The sequence below is a fragment of the Halichoerus grypus genome, chromosome 5 (assembly GCF_964656455.1).
Source record: "Halichoerus grypus chromosome 5, mHalGry1.hap1.1, whole genome shotgun sequence".
Classification (NCBI taxonomy): domain Eukaryota; kingdom Metazoa; phylum Chordata; class Mammalia; order Carnivora; family Phocidae; genus Halichoerus; species Halichoerus grypus.
Genome location: NC_135716.1, coordinates 124,734,844 through 124,750,031, shown reverse-complemented (window position 1 = coordinate 124,750,031; position 15,188 = coordinate 124,734,844). Strand labels below are relative to the sequence as shown.

General features: G+C 40.4%; 1 protein-coding gene across 3 annotated transcripts in view; it reads left to right on the top strand.

The window, feature by feature from the left end:
• The first annotated feature begins 4,959 nt into the window (after positions 1-4,959).
• AK5 (adenylate kinase 5) overlaps positions 4,960-15,188 on the top strand; it is a 238,674-nt gene continuing 228,445 nt past the window's right edge. For 2 of the 3 annotated variants that reach the window (XM_078072887.1, XM_078072886.1), the window contains exons 1-2: positions 4,960-5,412; positions 10,552-10,738. In XM_078072887.1, coding sequence (XP_077929013.1) covers positions 5,353-5,412; positions 10,552-10,738 — 247 coding nt within the window. In that variant the 5' untranslated portion in view covers positions 4,960-5,352. The remainder of the gene's footprint in view (positions 5,413-10,551; positions 10,739-15,188) is intronic. The other variant, XM_078072885.1, reaches the window with a different exon arrangement.

The following is a 15,188-nucleotide window of genomic DNA, read 5'->3' as shown; positions in this document are numbered from 1 at the left end:
CATTCTATAGATATGGATATAGATGGTTCATTCCTTCATTCATGTGTATCTATTTCAGGCCAGGCATTGTCCAACGCACTGTGAAAATAAAGATTTCTAGGACATGGTCCCTTCTTATGAAGAGCCCAGAACTTCACAGTGAGAGAGACTAGGCTACAAATTATCACTTACAAACAACATAGAGTTTATAACAGCAACTGGACTCGAATGCAATCTTAAAAGCACAAGCAAAGGGCCATGGATTGCAAATTTACTTTTGATCTGCTTATCACATGACAAAATAGCACAGAACATTCAGCAAGGCATGGAACTTAAGAATGAGATGATCTGGGATTTGAATCCCATACTTCACCTTCTTGTACTTTTTAATATATCTCTTTATTTAAGGATAATATACATCCGCACAAGTGCATGTCTTATTTGTACAGGACAAGATGAGCACATCCATGTAACCTGCACCCAAATCAAGGAGCTGAACATGAGCAGTATCCCACAAGCCGTCCTTGAGCTCTCTCCCTATCACTTCACTACCACATGGGGAACCACTATCCTGATTTCTAATGCCTAGATTAGTTTTGTCTGTTTTTCTACTTTATATAAATGAAACCAAATAGTTTGTATCTTTTGTGTCTGGTGCTTACTCAATATTATGTTTGTGAGACCCATCTGTATTGTTACATGTTGCTGTAGACTGTTGATTCTCATTGCTCATTGTATTCCATTTTGTGAATATAACATAATTTGTATTCTACTGCTGGTGAACACCGGAGTAGTTTCCAGTTTGGGGTTATTAAGAATAATGCTTCTATGAAGATTCTAATACATAACTTTTGGTGAATGTAAAAATACATATATTCAGCTCTAGTAGTTATTTCAAACAATTTTCCAAAGTGGCTGTACAAGTTTGTATCTCCCCAGGAGTGTGAGTTCTTATTACCCCACAGCCTCATTACCATTGGTATTTGTTGTCTTTTTTCAATTTAACCATTCTTGTGGGTATACAGTGATATGACATTGTTTAATTTGCATATTTTTGATGACTAATGAAAGTATTACTTTTCATATATTATTGGTCATTTGAAGTTGGATTTGGAGAGCCTCTTTTTGAAGTGTCTGCTCAAGTCTTTTGTCCATTTTTCTACTGGATTGTCTTTTTCTTATTGATTTGTAAAAGTTCTTTATATATTTGAGTCCTTTATTGGATGATTGTATTATAAATATATCTTCTTATTCAATAAAGTGCCTTTTGTTTTCTTAATGATGTCTTTGAGAAATAGACGTTCTTACTCTTAATGTAGTATGATTTGTAATTCATTCTTTTAACTACAGAAATTATTAACATAATTAACATAAGTTGCTGTTTCAAAACTCCTCAATGAACTCTTATAAAGCCATTTTAAAAGATCACTATGTAAAGCATAGAAATGTATGTAATTACAGTTATGACAATGTTTCTGAAAATCTATGTATCTGGAAAAAATGGAAGAGAAAACAGATTAAAAACATTTTTTAAGGGTGGTGAAGAAATATTGGAAGAAAGTCTATTTTTAAAACTTTCTGAGTGCTTTTTACCATATATATATTTCTATGAGTCATGTGCCTTTGTGTCCCCATAATAACAATCTCCCTCCACATATCTACTTCTATCATGTTGCTAAAACAAATTATTACATTTATCTATACTTAATTATCACAAGTCTATCTCTCTCTACCAGACAGTGAACCCCTTGAGTCTTGCTCTTTGTATTCCCAGCTCCAGTCACAAGTCTGGAACATAAAAGGTTATTTTGTAATTGTTTAATGAATGAATGCATTACTTGATGAATAGATAAGTAAATAGGATTTTTCCAAATCTTAGCTATTCTCTCTCTATATATATTATATGCTTGGAAATTTTCCTAATGCTTTCAGACATTATGGAAGAGTTTTTAATCTCTTACCTCTAAGCCCCTCTAATTTAGGAGTTCCTAGCCATCTTTGAGATCCAGAATCCAAATGTCTGGCTCAGCTACTCAACCAGTGTGGGGAAAAGAAATAGAGCATAGGGAAATTCTGCTTTGGCGAAAGAATTGTGTTACACCATTACTTCAGCCTGCATTTACCCCAGATTTCACAGACCAGTGTGTATATTCTACATTTACAAAAAAGTAAAAGCCTCAGAAAGACCTAAAAAGAATACATGTAAACAAGAAGCACATTTACTAGGACAACATACAGGCATATGGTAAGTGTTACACATTTAGGGTTTTGTTTTTTTTTTCTGGGTAAGCGAAATATTTACAAATGGCCCAAGATATACAAATGGCCCAGTTGCTTATTTTCCATCTGTACTTCTCACAGACACTCTCCAGTTGAATGGAAGTTCCTTGACAGCAGCAATCATGTATGTCTTATTCCCTGCTGTATCTCAAAATCTAGCACACTCTCCCACGGTGGGAGCAGAAGACATTCTATCTGGTGACACCAGACATGCACTAATCATCTTGATTGGTTAGAGCTTGCAGGACTGAATCCGCAAGTCAACAAGGAGCAAAGAGCCAAGAACCTTTTATATACCATCCTTAGAATTTCACATCAGGCAATGATATGAAAGCTTTCCCATGGCAAGCATGTATTTGTTGTTCCTAGTCCTCTTTCCCCTCTTCCAAACCGCCAGCCTAGTTTTTAAGCACTATCCTCCCCTCATTCAGCCTTTCTCTACCTAGCCACACCTTCCTTTGCAAAAGTAATTATGAATATCTTGCCTTTCATATAGCTGGAATACGCCAAAAAGCACTGATTGTTATGCATAAGGCTACCTGAAAACTTGCCATACCTCCAGTTACAGGCATACCTCATTTTATTGCTTTATAGGCATACCTTGCTTTCTTGTGCTTTGCATATATTTGTGCTTTTTTACAAATTGAATATTTGTGGCAACCCTGTGTCTTGCAAGTCTATTGGTGCCATTTTCCAACAGCATTTGCTCACTTCATGTCTCTGTGTCATTTTTTGGTAATTCTTGCAATATTTCAAACTTTGTTATTATATTTGTTATGCTGATCTGTGATCAGTGATTACAACTCACTGAAAGTTCAGATGATGGTTAGTATTTTTAGCAATAAAATATTTCTTAATTAAGGTATGGAGTTTATTTTTTAGACAATGCTGCTGCACACTTCAATATGCATAAACATAAACTTTTATATGCACTAGGAAACCAAAAAATTTATTTGACTTACTTTATTGCAATACCCACTTTATTGTGTTGGTCTAGAACCAAACCTGCAATATCTCTGAGTTATGCCCGAACTAGGTTTTTTTCAGACTCTCTAGACCATTTTGTGCAATGCAGTCTTTCTTATCCACTCTTCTTTGTATAAGTAAGTGGCCATCCTTGCCTGGCTATACTAAAGTGCATTTAGAATTATACATCCATTCAGGTTACATTCCTCTCCAGGAGAGAAGGTGTGAGCTGTGCTCTGTCAGAATCTTGTCTATAAAGGGTGACCGTGAAAGGTCCTGCAGAAAGTGGCCTCTTAAATCCTAGATGCTTCACCTCAGCTGTGCTTGCTCACAAAGTAGGCTTCATGCCATGGATCCTGGTACTTTGCAAGTATTCTTGCAGAGAGAAGGAACAATGCTTAACTATGGCCATAACCTGCTCTCAAATAAGGTAAAGAATGTCAGAAGCTGGAACTGTAAGTTATATGGCATATTCTGAGGGCAGAAATCAATTTCTATGGAACTGGAATGGAACACCTGCCTCATTTAAGGCTACCATATGACACACAGTTTCACAAGTGTTCAGAAAACTTCATTTACAAGACTCAATTAATTCTTGAGTTCCCTCCCTTGGGTAAAACAAAACTGTAGCTATAGTTAAGGCTTTGGTAGCAAGTGGCTTGTGTGACAAGAAATAGAATCAAGGAAAGATCTGCAAAGATGAACATGAAATGGACATTCAGACAAGGGTTTTGGGAAACAGCTGCAGTGTTGCTTCTCTCCCTGGCAGATGTCAGTGGCCATCAAGGCCACCTTCTCTCTCACACACCCTCCCACAGTGTCAGGCCTCGAACACAGTTAGAGGTCATATACTCAGGGTGACATGGACCATCTTTCAGACAGACAGTGAAAAGACATCTTAATGGGGGAAATGAGTCATCTTGAGAGCTAGGCGGAGGATGGGTATACCTTGATAATGGCGTGTTTAACAGGAAGATTCTTTACTCTCATGGCTGCCTCCGCGCACCATCCAGCCCCTGAGAGCTCTGACGGCCCACGGCCCACTGACTACATACCCTTCGGATCCAATTAATGATGGCGCCCACGCCACCTACCAAGCACATTTCCAATTTAAGCGGTCTCCAGCTCTCCACCACCACCCACTTCTCTCCTCCACCTTTCCATTCCTCTCTGTGGGGGTTAGCTAACTAGTTGACTACTTACTAATCCTTCTATTAATGAAGATTTCAGCCTCCTTCTAAGGCCTTACACTGAAATCTGTAAGGATTTGTGACCCTGACAGGGAAAAAAATTAGAAAGCAGCCAGCAAAACTTTCCTGAAGGATAGAAATACCCAAGATCTAAAAATTGTCTTATAAGGACGGATTCCACACTATGAATCCTCCTTTTCTCCTTACCTCCAGCTCCCTGTGATGAAAGATCGGTAACCTTAGGAATAAATGACAAATTCTGTAACAATTAGGTTTCTTCCCAGGAGCTCCATGGGGATGCAGGAGTAACTCCGTGGTTGGGGGCTGGGGGGCGGTGGGAAGGGGGCAGGTTTTTTTGAGCCCCCGATTCTTCCTTTGGCCACCTGGTCCCAGGTTGCCGCGTCCCCGGGCGGCGTGCGCAGGTCAGCGCCGCGCCCCGGCGGTGGTGTGACTCGAAGGGGTGTGACTGCGAGCCCCCCGCGCGCGCCCGCCCCCACCCCCGCACTCTGTGCCCGCCCGCGCAGCGTGACTGGCCGCCGCCGCAGACCCGGCTCCGGGAGGCGCAGAGCGCGGCGCGCTGAGCGGGAGAGGCGAGCGGACTGCTGCTTGGCGTCCGCCGCGCTGTCCTCCCTCCTCCGCTCCCTCCGCCCTTCTCTGGCGGCCGCGCTGCCTGGGAGCCCGGGAAGCCGCTGCTCCAAGCCCGCAGCTCCGGCGCGCGGACCAGCAGCGAGGCGGGGGCGGCGGGAGCGCGGAGACCACAGGCCCCGGGGGCTGGAGAGGGGGCACTGGCCTGGGCGGGCAGAGCTGAGCGTGGGAGTGTTTGCGCGTGAGATCGAGGGCTGCACCCGTGCTCCGCGCGGACCCCGCCAGCCCCAGCCCAGCTCGCCGCAGCTCGGGAACCTCCCCGCCCGTGCCCCAAGGCACGCGCGGCACAGCCATGAACACCAACGATGCCAAGGAGTATCTGGCCCGGAGGGAAATCCCTCAGCTTTTCGAGGTAGGGGGCTAGGGCTGGCAGACGGCCGGGAGGACCCGGGGAAGGCATCTCCGGGCCTGGGGTGGGGGGGTCGGGGGGAGGGAATGGAAGCCGCGCCCCGTCCCACCTTGCCGACACGGGGCGCGGAAGTGAAGGGGCTTGCAGAAGCTCGCTTTCCCGCTTGCCCGGGGTCGTCGCCTTTCCAGCGGGTTGCCGGGGTCCTTGTCCGATGGCTGGGCTTAGAAGCCCGCATCTCGCAGATCAAGTTTCAGCCTTCCAGCAGGGCTCTGGAAGCAGGTTGCCCCCAGTGTACCCCTCGGATGTGGAGGGTGGGCTGCCGGCGGCGGTCGGCCCCGCTTTCTAGGGGCGAGGGCCAGGCCAGGTGGGTACGCTGGCGCACAGGAGCGAGCAGGGACTCAAAACGGAGGGATCGAGAGCCCTAGCCCCTCCGCGCGCAGAGGGTCAGGACCCCGCGGGGAAGGGGAAGTGTGGACGGAAGTAGCCTTCTGCGGGGACAGCTTGGAGGAGAGAGATGAAAATGTAAAAAACAAATCCAAACCCGTCGAGTGCAGCACTATCTCCCGGGTGGCAGGCTCCCAGCGCTGCTATGCGCTTTCGGTGAATGAACTCCTGAGCACGTTTTCCGTTGCCTTGGAAGGGATCATTCCTTCCTCGCCCTGGCTGTAGCTTTCGCCTGCTTTCTCCAACCCACCTAGAGAAAGCAAGTCGAAGAGAGAGCGGCGAGGCGGGCGTGACTCCTGTTGCTGTCTTCGGGCCGCATCACAGCATCATCTCCACCAGGGACCCAGGGGATAAGGAACACTTTGGGAATGTGGGAGAGGAGGCTTGAGGGATGAACTAAAGGAACCTTGTTAGTTCTAACCGCAGCCTACGTCTCGGAGCCTTTTGCTTCCTTTCCTTCTCTCTATATTTGAATTTTGAAATATTCCTGAGTTCTGTGTGGTTTCGGTTAAAAACAAAAACAAAACAAAGCAAAAGATGGAAGCGAGCCAAGCTTCATAGATGGAGCTCCGGCAGATGAATTCCATTCACTGTAAACCTGCCCCCCCCCCCCCATTTCTGAAAGATGATAGACTGTAGACTGATCCCATTAAATCAAGGGTCATGAGTTGTTCTTTCTCCTGTTTGGGAGGTTTGTTCTGCTGAAAGGAATTTTAAAACACCGTTTGGGAAAAGAATTTGATGCCTGTTTTCCCAGATTGTCTTTAAACTGGGCCACCATGGGGGCGCCTGGGTGGCTCAGTTGGTTAAGCGACTGCCTTCGGCTCAGGTCATGATCCTGGAGTCCAGGGATCGAGTCCCACATCGGGCTCCCTGCTCAGCGGGGAGTCTGCTTCTCCCTCTGACCCTCTTCCCTCTCATGCTCTCTGTCTCTCATTCTCTCTCTCGCAAATAAATAAAATCTTAAAAAAATAAAAATAAAAATAAAAAAAATAAACTGGGCCACCATAATTGCAGATCTTCATTTTTTTCTCACCTCTGTAAGCCACCGGTTTCAGGTTGGTCTGAAGCCAAGATTTCCAGGTAAACCACACACTGAGCATAAGCCTGGTTTGTGAAACCCAAATCTAGCAAGTGTTTTACTCATGCTTGAAAAGAATCAGGAGGTGTTGCATAAGGACAGGTCTCGGGGGTAGGTAGAGTTCTTAAAGAGTTTTCCTTTTTCTTCTTTTTTTTAATTTTCAAAAAGTAAATACGGAGGGGCGCCTGGGTGGCTCAGTCGTTAAGCGTCTGCCTTCGGCTCAGGTCATGATCATCAAGCCCGCATCGGGCTCCCTGCTCAGCGGGAAGCCTGCTTCTCTTTCTCCCACTTACCCTGCTTGTGTTCTCTCTCTGGCTGTCTCTCACTGTCAAATAAATAAATAAAATCTTTAAAAAAAAAAAAAAAAAGTAAATATAGAGCAAAAGAGTTGAAGGTTTTGTCATAAATGTTACTACTGAGATCAATCTCATTTCTATACTTGTAAAATAATAATTAGAAACATCTGCAGGAATGTCACCTGATTGCAAAATGCTGCTTAATAGTATGTCTATTTTCTTTATAAATGTGGGTACTATTTTTCCTCCTTGGTAACCACAGAGATTTTTGATGGTTTGTTCATGAAAATCTACACTGTGTATGCAGATAGGTGATAGCTGGCATTTTCATCCAGGTATTATGTTGTTTTGTTTTGTTTTTCTGCATATGAATGGGACATTTTAAAATAGTGTACACCCAGAAAAGGAAGTCTACTCCCTTAGGTGAAATGCAGTAATACAATGTACTTAAATGCAATCCTGGACATTTGGAAGATGGAAAAAGACTTCTGGTGACCTCCAAAGACTCCATCCTACCAGTAAGAATCTATGCTTTATCCAGCAGAAGACAGAAGTAAAACCTGCCAGTTCTGCATGTAATAAGCATAACCAAATGTTTTGTTTCCGAACAGAATTTTCTCTGTCAAACCATAATAATGGTATGTGAAGTTTCTAACTATACAGAGTTTATCAATTAGGTATCTATCAAACAAAAAACATTGCCTCAGCTTTAGATTTTAGACACCACTATAGACCAAGTAATTGATTATTGGAATCTACATACTGTCAGACAACTAGATGTATTTAACTGACCTTTTCAGATTTTCTCCTGACTTCAGACATCACATGCACTAAATGGGATATCTCTGGTAGGTTCAAGTTTAAAATGTGTTTCTATTTTTAGAGTAAATGTTTAAAATAAAAACCACGTTCCCCTGATATTGTCATGATTTCTTGACTCTAGCTAACCTTAGAGTGTATGTGTTGATCTTCTATTACTGTACCTTCGAGCAGAGATATAGCAATTAATTGGAATTCTGGTGAAAGTCAAATTAGATTATTCAGGTTCTCTAAGGATTAACTCAAAGAGATGGAATAATAGGTTATCTTGGATCCCTAATGGTGGCTGACTATTAGAAGGAAGGGTTAAAATTATCCATGGAATGGAACTCACTCCTTCTAAAGTCAATACCCTTTGGGGAGTCAGATTTCTTTAGGGAGGTTGGAAATATATATTTTCCAGTTAAAAAAAAATTTCATTGAGTATGTTCACTCATTTTAGGCAATAATAGGGATTTTTTTTAAAAAAGAGAGCCCTTGAGTAATTCATATTGTATAGTTGGATTATGTAGGGGGCACAGATAGTCTGGCATTTTGTTTTTATCCCATATCGTATTTTTGCAAGATGTAGAGAGAGGAATATGTGCGTTTTGGAATCAGAAACATTGGGTTGGAATCCTGGGCCTACAAGTTAATGAGTTTGATCAGCTCATTAACATCTCTGAGCCATGGTTTCCTAATCTATAAAATGGGGATAATAATACCACATAGGGCTGAGAGTGCATTGGGTGAGCTAAGGCATACTAAGACACAGGAAGCACTGTCACAGTTAGCTACATTAACATAGGAATGTGAGGAGTTAAACACAATGTGTGTGTCCGTATGTGTGTGTGTCCGTGTGTGTCTGTGTATCTATAACACAGATCTTGACACACAAACTGAATGTGGATGCCCAGATTAGTTTTTTCCTCTCCCTCTGCAATTGAACTCCTCTCAGCACTCTAACCCACACTGTTTGGGATTTGAGAGAACAAATGTACCTGGAAAGAACTGCCTACCACTTTGAGCAAATTGTACAAGAATAATTTGAAAATAAAATATTGTATTTAGCAAAGATGTCAGCCTTTCAAAGGGTGTGTGTGTGTTGTACATTAACAATGTATATTGGTGATAATAATTCTCTGTGCTTTTTCCATGAAATACTGTAAAGGAAAACAGTTTGCACATCAGTCCAGTTCCCAGGAGTCAGCATTTCCAAATTTGTAGCATTTTTAGAAACTACTACATGTGACACATTGGACACCAGGTTTTCCTCTGTAACCTCAACAGATATTGTGGTGATTTATTATGTATCAAATAGCATTTTTTTTAAGTCTCAGACTATGTTTTGAGTAAAATTTTTTTCCTAATTAGAAAACAGTCCAGGGGCGCCTGGGTGGCTCAGTCATTGAGCATCTGCCTTCGGCTCAGGTCATGGTCCCAGGGTCCTGGGATCAAGCCCCGCTTCAGGCTCCCTGCTCAGCAGGAAGTCTGCTTCTCCCTCCCCCACTCCCCTTGCTTGTGTTCCTGCTCTCTCGCTATCTCTCTCTGTCAAATAAATAAATAAAATATTAAAAAAAAAAAAGAAAACAGTCCAATATGCACCTACCACGTGCCGGGGACAGTGTCAGGGGCTAGAGACTGAAAAATAAAAAAGACCCACTCTGGGTTGTTGAAGAGTTTACAGTTTAGTAGAAGATGAGACCAACACATAAACTGATGGTTTCAGTATAAATGACAGGTAAGATTTTTTTTTTTTCTGGGTAATACGGAATGCTAGGAAGAGGTCCACAAGCCAACGTGGGAGCTCAGAGGAGGCTTCCTGATCATAATAATATTAATGGGAACCACCAATTCTATTGAGTATTTACTATGCGCCAGGCCCTCAATATGCACTTTACAAATATTACATTTTTAATCCTTAAAAAACTCTCTAAGAGGGGCCCCTGGGTGGCTCAATCCTTAAGCATCTGCCTTCGGCTCAGGTCATGATCCTCGGGTCCTGGGATTGAGCCCCACATCGGGCTCCCTGCTCAGTGGGAAGCCTGCTTCTCCCCCTCCCACTTCCCCTGCTTGTGTTCCCTCTCTCGCTGTGTCTCTCTTTATCAAATAAATAAATAAATAATCTTAAAAAAAAACTCTCTGAGGTAGGTAAAATATTTTACAAATGAAGAAACTGAGGCTCGGAGCCTTTAAGAATGGGTAAGAATATGACAAACAATGACTGGAGAACTTTTATACACTGCACTTTATCTCACTTTGATAGGGTGCCTCCATTTTAAACTATGTAGTTGTCTGAATTGTTTAAAAGGCAGAGAATGCTGAGCTGAACACTAATGGTCGAGAATTTAGGGGCTTTCTTAATTACTCAGCAGGTCATAATTCCGGTTCTAATTGTTCATTAAAAAAACAAATGCGAAGACCAAAAGCAACCCAGAATTTAAAGATGGGACATACAACTCTTTTAACAAAGGTGGTTTTAAAACCTATATTACATGGGCGTATTTTGTTGTTGTATTTCAGAGCCTCTTGAATGGACTGATGTGTTCTAAGCCCGAAGACCCGGTAGAGTACTTGGAAAGTTGTTTACAGAAAGTTAAGGAATTAGGTGGCTGTGACAAGGTGAAGTGGGATACGTTTGTCAGCCAGGAAAAGAAGACCTTACCTCCGCTCAATGGAGGACAGTCACGGAGATCCTTTCTAAGAAATGGTAATGTATACGTAGAATAATGGTTTATGGTTACAGCAGTTCTTTTTAAAACACACCATATAGACTATAGGTAGTTATTTGTTTTATTAGGTTTCCAAAAGCCTAGAAAGATATTTGACCCTGGAACATGATTAATCTCTCTGCTCCAAATTCTAATCACGTGTGTGATAAGACAAAAGCACATGCCAGTGTCCAGCACTTCCCTAAAGGCTTAATGAAATTTTGTCTTTCTGACTTTATTATTTTGCAATATGAATTACATTAGCAAACTATGAATTTTTCTTAAAATTGCAAATAAGAGTTTCCTAAATAAATGGATAGACAAAATAGTTATTATGTAATAATTAAACATTCCTTAATTAGCTGGGAAGAGCTTGGCATAATATGTTTCCAAACTCAGAGTTCATATTAGTGCGTCTGCATAAATGCATATTAAGTTCATACTAGTTAATCCAACAAGTATTTATTAAGCAGCTACTGAATGCAACATAATAGATTAGGCATTTGGATGCTATAAAAGAAGTAGAAGACATGAACTTGTCTAGCAATTTTAAGAATAGTTTGGAACTAAGAACTGGAGTTCACTAGAGGAGATTCGTGGTATATTCTGATAGCTTTCTGAACTACATGCTTATCAAAATTAGTGGTTCAACATCAGCCAACCACCTTTTAGGCTCTGGTTGAAGTAAAATCGTATGTGCAAAATGGAATCATTTCCAATCAGGGGAAACTAACTTTATTCTTTCCCAGTGGCCAAGATCATTATAATTTCAAAATTTACATCACTTTCAAAAATTGTACCATGAAATGTTTGCAGCATTTATAATACAAGTCTTACAAGTATTTGTAACAAATACAAGAGGGAAATAAACTTCTGTTTATTTTACTTAGTCATGGCCTGCTTAGATTTTATTTGAATGCAGTGTGGGGGAAAAGTCATAGTGTGTTAATTTTTAAGAAACACAAACAGAAAGGGTAAGCAGAAACAACATTTTCTCAGAAGCATCTCCAGAGAGCAGACTCCTTCCCTGCCCAGGCAGGAATCATCTCTAGTTGATAGAGGCCTGAATGCTCAAGTGACAGTTACCTCTGAGGCACACCACTTAGTAAATTTCTGCTTGGGTGAACAAAATGACTTTTTCATGGGCTTGAAGGGTTCATGTACCTTCCCAAAACGGCTAACTTACTTTCCTGGGTTGTTATACTGTTAGAATCTGGCTCAGTGTTAAATACGTCTGCCACACCCTTGTTTAATTAAGTGAGGTTAAGTATAGGGAATCGTTTCCAAACCTTAAAGCACTGACAAACCTCAGGTATTACTGGATTTAATCTAAAATATTTTTACATTTTTAAATTTAAATCTAAGAGGATATTATATCCCCTTAGTTCAAAAGCTGCTCTCAGACTGGGTATGAAAAGTGACTGTTTTGCAACAAAATAAAATCCAAATGCTTCTATTTCATACTGTTACTTGGCTTGATTATACATAGAAGTCAGCAGGCCAAGTGTGTAATAGAGAACAGGGGAGACTGTGGTCAAATAAGTGAGAACAGACATTGTCTAAAGGCAGTCATGTACAAATTTTGGAAAAATGTTGAGCTGAACAAAACACATCTACGGGGCTGTATTAGGCCCACAAATGACCAGTTTGGAACTCCTGAGTTAGCAGGATAAGCTAAAACAGGAATGGAAAATGTAGGTTTAACTTTCATTAGAATTACAATTGTTTATTAATTTTAGAATCTCCATACCTACTAATACTTTACCAGAATTCCTTCTCAGAGATCTTTTAGTTAATCATCAAATAGAACCTTTCAATGTACTATGATGACAAGAATGTCTTATTACGTTTCTGTATCTAGGACACATGCTGAAAGACAGAGAATGGTTTCTAAATGGACTTTTCTGTAATAATAACATTTTATTTTCTGAAATGCTTTATATACTTGTGTTTTGTAAGTTTTAGCTATAATTTATGGAATATATTATTAAATTAAAGGAAACTGATAACTTCCCAGTAACTTAAAGCATCATTATTTCTAGAAATAAAAAGTGATTCATGCATATTTTGCTGAAATATTGATATAGCTATGCTAATATATAATTATCATGAAAAATTATTCCATGAATTAAAACATTTTAATCATTTAGGCAAATTACTTTCATACATAAAGATATGATAAAAAAGCGAGGATAAATTATTGACTGAAGAGACTGTATTATCAATGTAAGATAAGCATCCATTTTTTTTCTGCCATATGTACCCAACTGAACAAATAATTAGTTGTGAATAAGAGTTCTAATCCCATAGCTCCAAATGTCCATAGAGCTTCTGTTCTGGAATATCTCATTGTCATCTTATACTCAACATGTTTAGAAGCAAGCATACCATATTTGCTTCAAAACCAGCACTTCCTTCTTTTCTTATTTCGATGAAGTCAGAGAGTCCGTTGAGCATTAAAATAACCATTTATTGAGCACTACTATTGTCAGACATTCTTTTAGGACTGAAGATGTAGCCACTGAGAAAGAACAAACATGCTAACCTGCCCTGATGGAGTGACCTAGAGGGTATTATGCTAAGTGAAATAAGTCAGTTAGAGAAAGACAAATACAACATGATTTCACTCACATGTGGAATTTTTGTTTGTTTGTTGTTTTTTTCACTCACGTGTGGAATTTAAAACAAAACAAACAAACAAAAACAGAATCCTAAATACAGAGAATAAACTGATGGTTGTCAGAGGGGAGGTGGGTGGAGAGATGGGTGATATAGAGACAGGGGATTAAGAGTACACTTATCTTGAGCACTGAGAAATGTATAGAATTATTGAGTCATTACATTGTACACCTGAAACTAATAAAACACTGTGTTAATTATACTTCAATTTAAAAAATAAAATATTAAAATACATTAAAAAGAAATGTTTTGTAAATACTATAGGAGTGTAGATAGTGAACACTCTATACAGGTATGATATATATGTATCATATACATATATGGTATATACATAAAAATTATGTATATATTATATATATACATCATATGTGTATAAATCATATACCTGTATGGTATATACATAAAAATTATATAGAATATAATGCTGAGGTTATTTTTTAAGAATTTTTATAAGAGATGTTAATCAGGAATAATTGTTGAAATAAAAATAATGAAGTTGGTGATCATTTTGAATATGGAATAAAAAAAACATTGATGGTGAAAAAAATAAATATATAATTAGAAACACAGTGGGTGCTATAGGAAATACCATATGCTATAGGATCAACCATATTAACGGGGGAATGGATTCAACCTAGGCTGGGGTTCAGGGTAGGTTTCCTGGAAGAAGTGATATGCTAATGCTTGGAGACAGAAAGCTGAGTGGGTGTTAGCTAGAGAAGGATGGAGGAGTTTGAGTAGCTACCAGGGAATAGAGAATAGGAGTTCCTGACATAGAGGAAGAGGGTATGATATAGACAGGAGTGAGAGAAGCCCACTATTTCTGGAGCAGAAGAGAGAAGGCAGAAGGATGCTATATGAAATGCAATGTTTTCCTTATTCATTTAGACTTGAAACCTGGTAATTGTTTTTGTAATATCACCTCCTTTCATGTCACAGATCCCAATCGTAACCATGTTCTTCATATCTACCACTTGTGTCCATTTCCCGTGCCTCTAAGTGAAGCCCTCATTTCTCACCTGTGCATTACTGTACCTGACTCTTAGCTGTTATTCTTTCTGCTCCTCATCTCCCTACTCAATCCCTTCTAACCATCACCAGATTAATCTTCCTAAAAAACATATTTCATATTTAATTATGTCACTGCTCTACTCACCCCCTCCCAAAAAACAACACACCTGTCTGCTGGCTTTCTACCAGGTTAAAGCTAAACCCTTTACCGTGGTGGTCAAGGCCCTCTATCCTGTGGCCACACTCTGCCTACCCATCTTCTGGCTTTTCTCTATGGGAAGTCATCTATTCTTTTTGTTAACAATTCAACAAATATTTATTGGACACTGACTATGTGCCAAGCATAGTTCTAGATCCCAGGGATACAGTTCCAGATAAGTAAGGTCCCTGCTTCATGGAACTGAACATTCTAATGGGAGAAGACAAACAGTAAATGGAGACTTTTCAGATGGTGAAATATAGATGCTATGTAGAGCATTGTTAGAGTAGTGCCCTGGAAATTAGGTGGCTACTCGAGATTAAAAAGTCAGTGAAGTTCTCTTATAGGAGGTGTCATTTGAGCTGAATGAGTATGAATGGCAAGTATGAATGGCAAGCAGCAGATAGCCATGGGATTGCATTGGGAAAAGCATTTCAGGCAGTGGATTGTGGGGACAATTTAGAAGCAGGCAGACCAGTAAAGAGTCTATTATAGCAGTCTGGGTAAATGATGGTGGCTTGGGCAAGAGTTGTAGTAGTGAAGATGGAGAAAAATATATG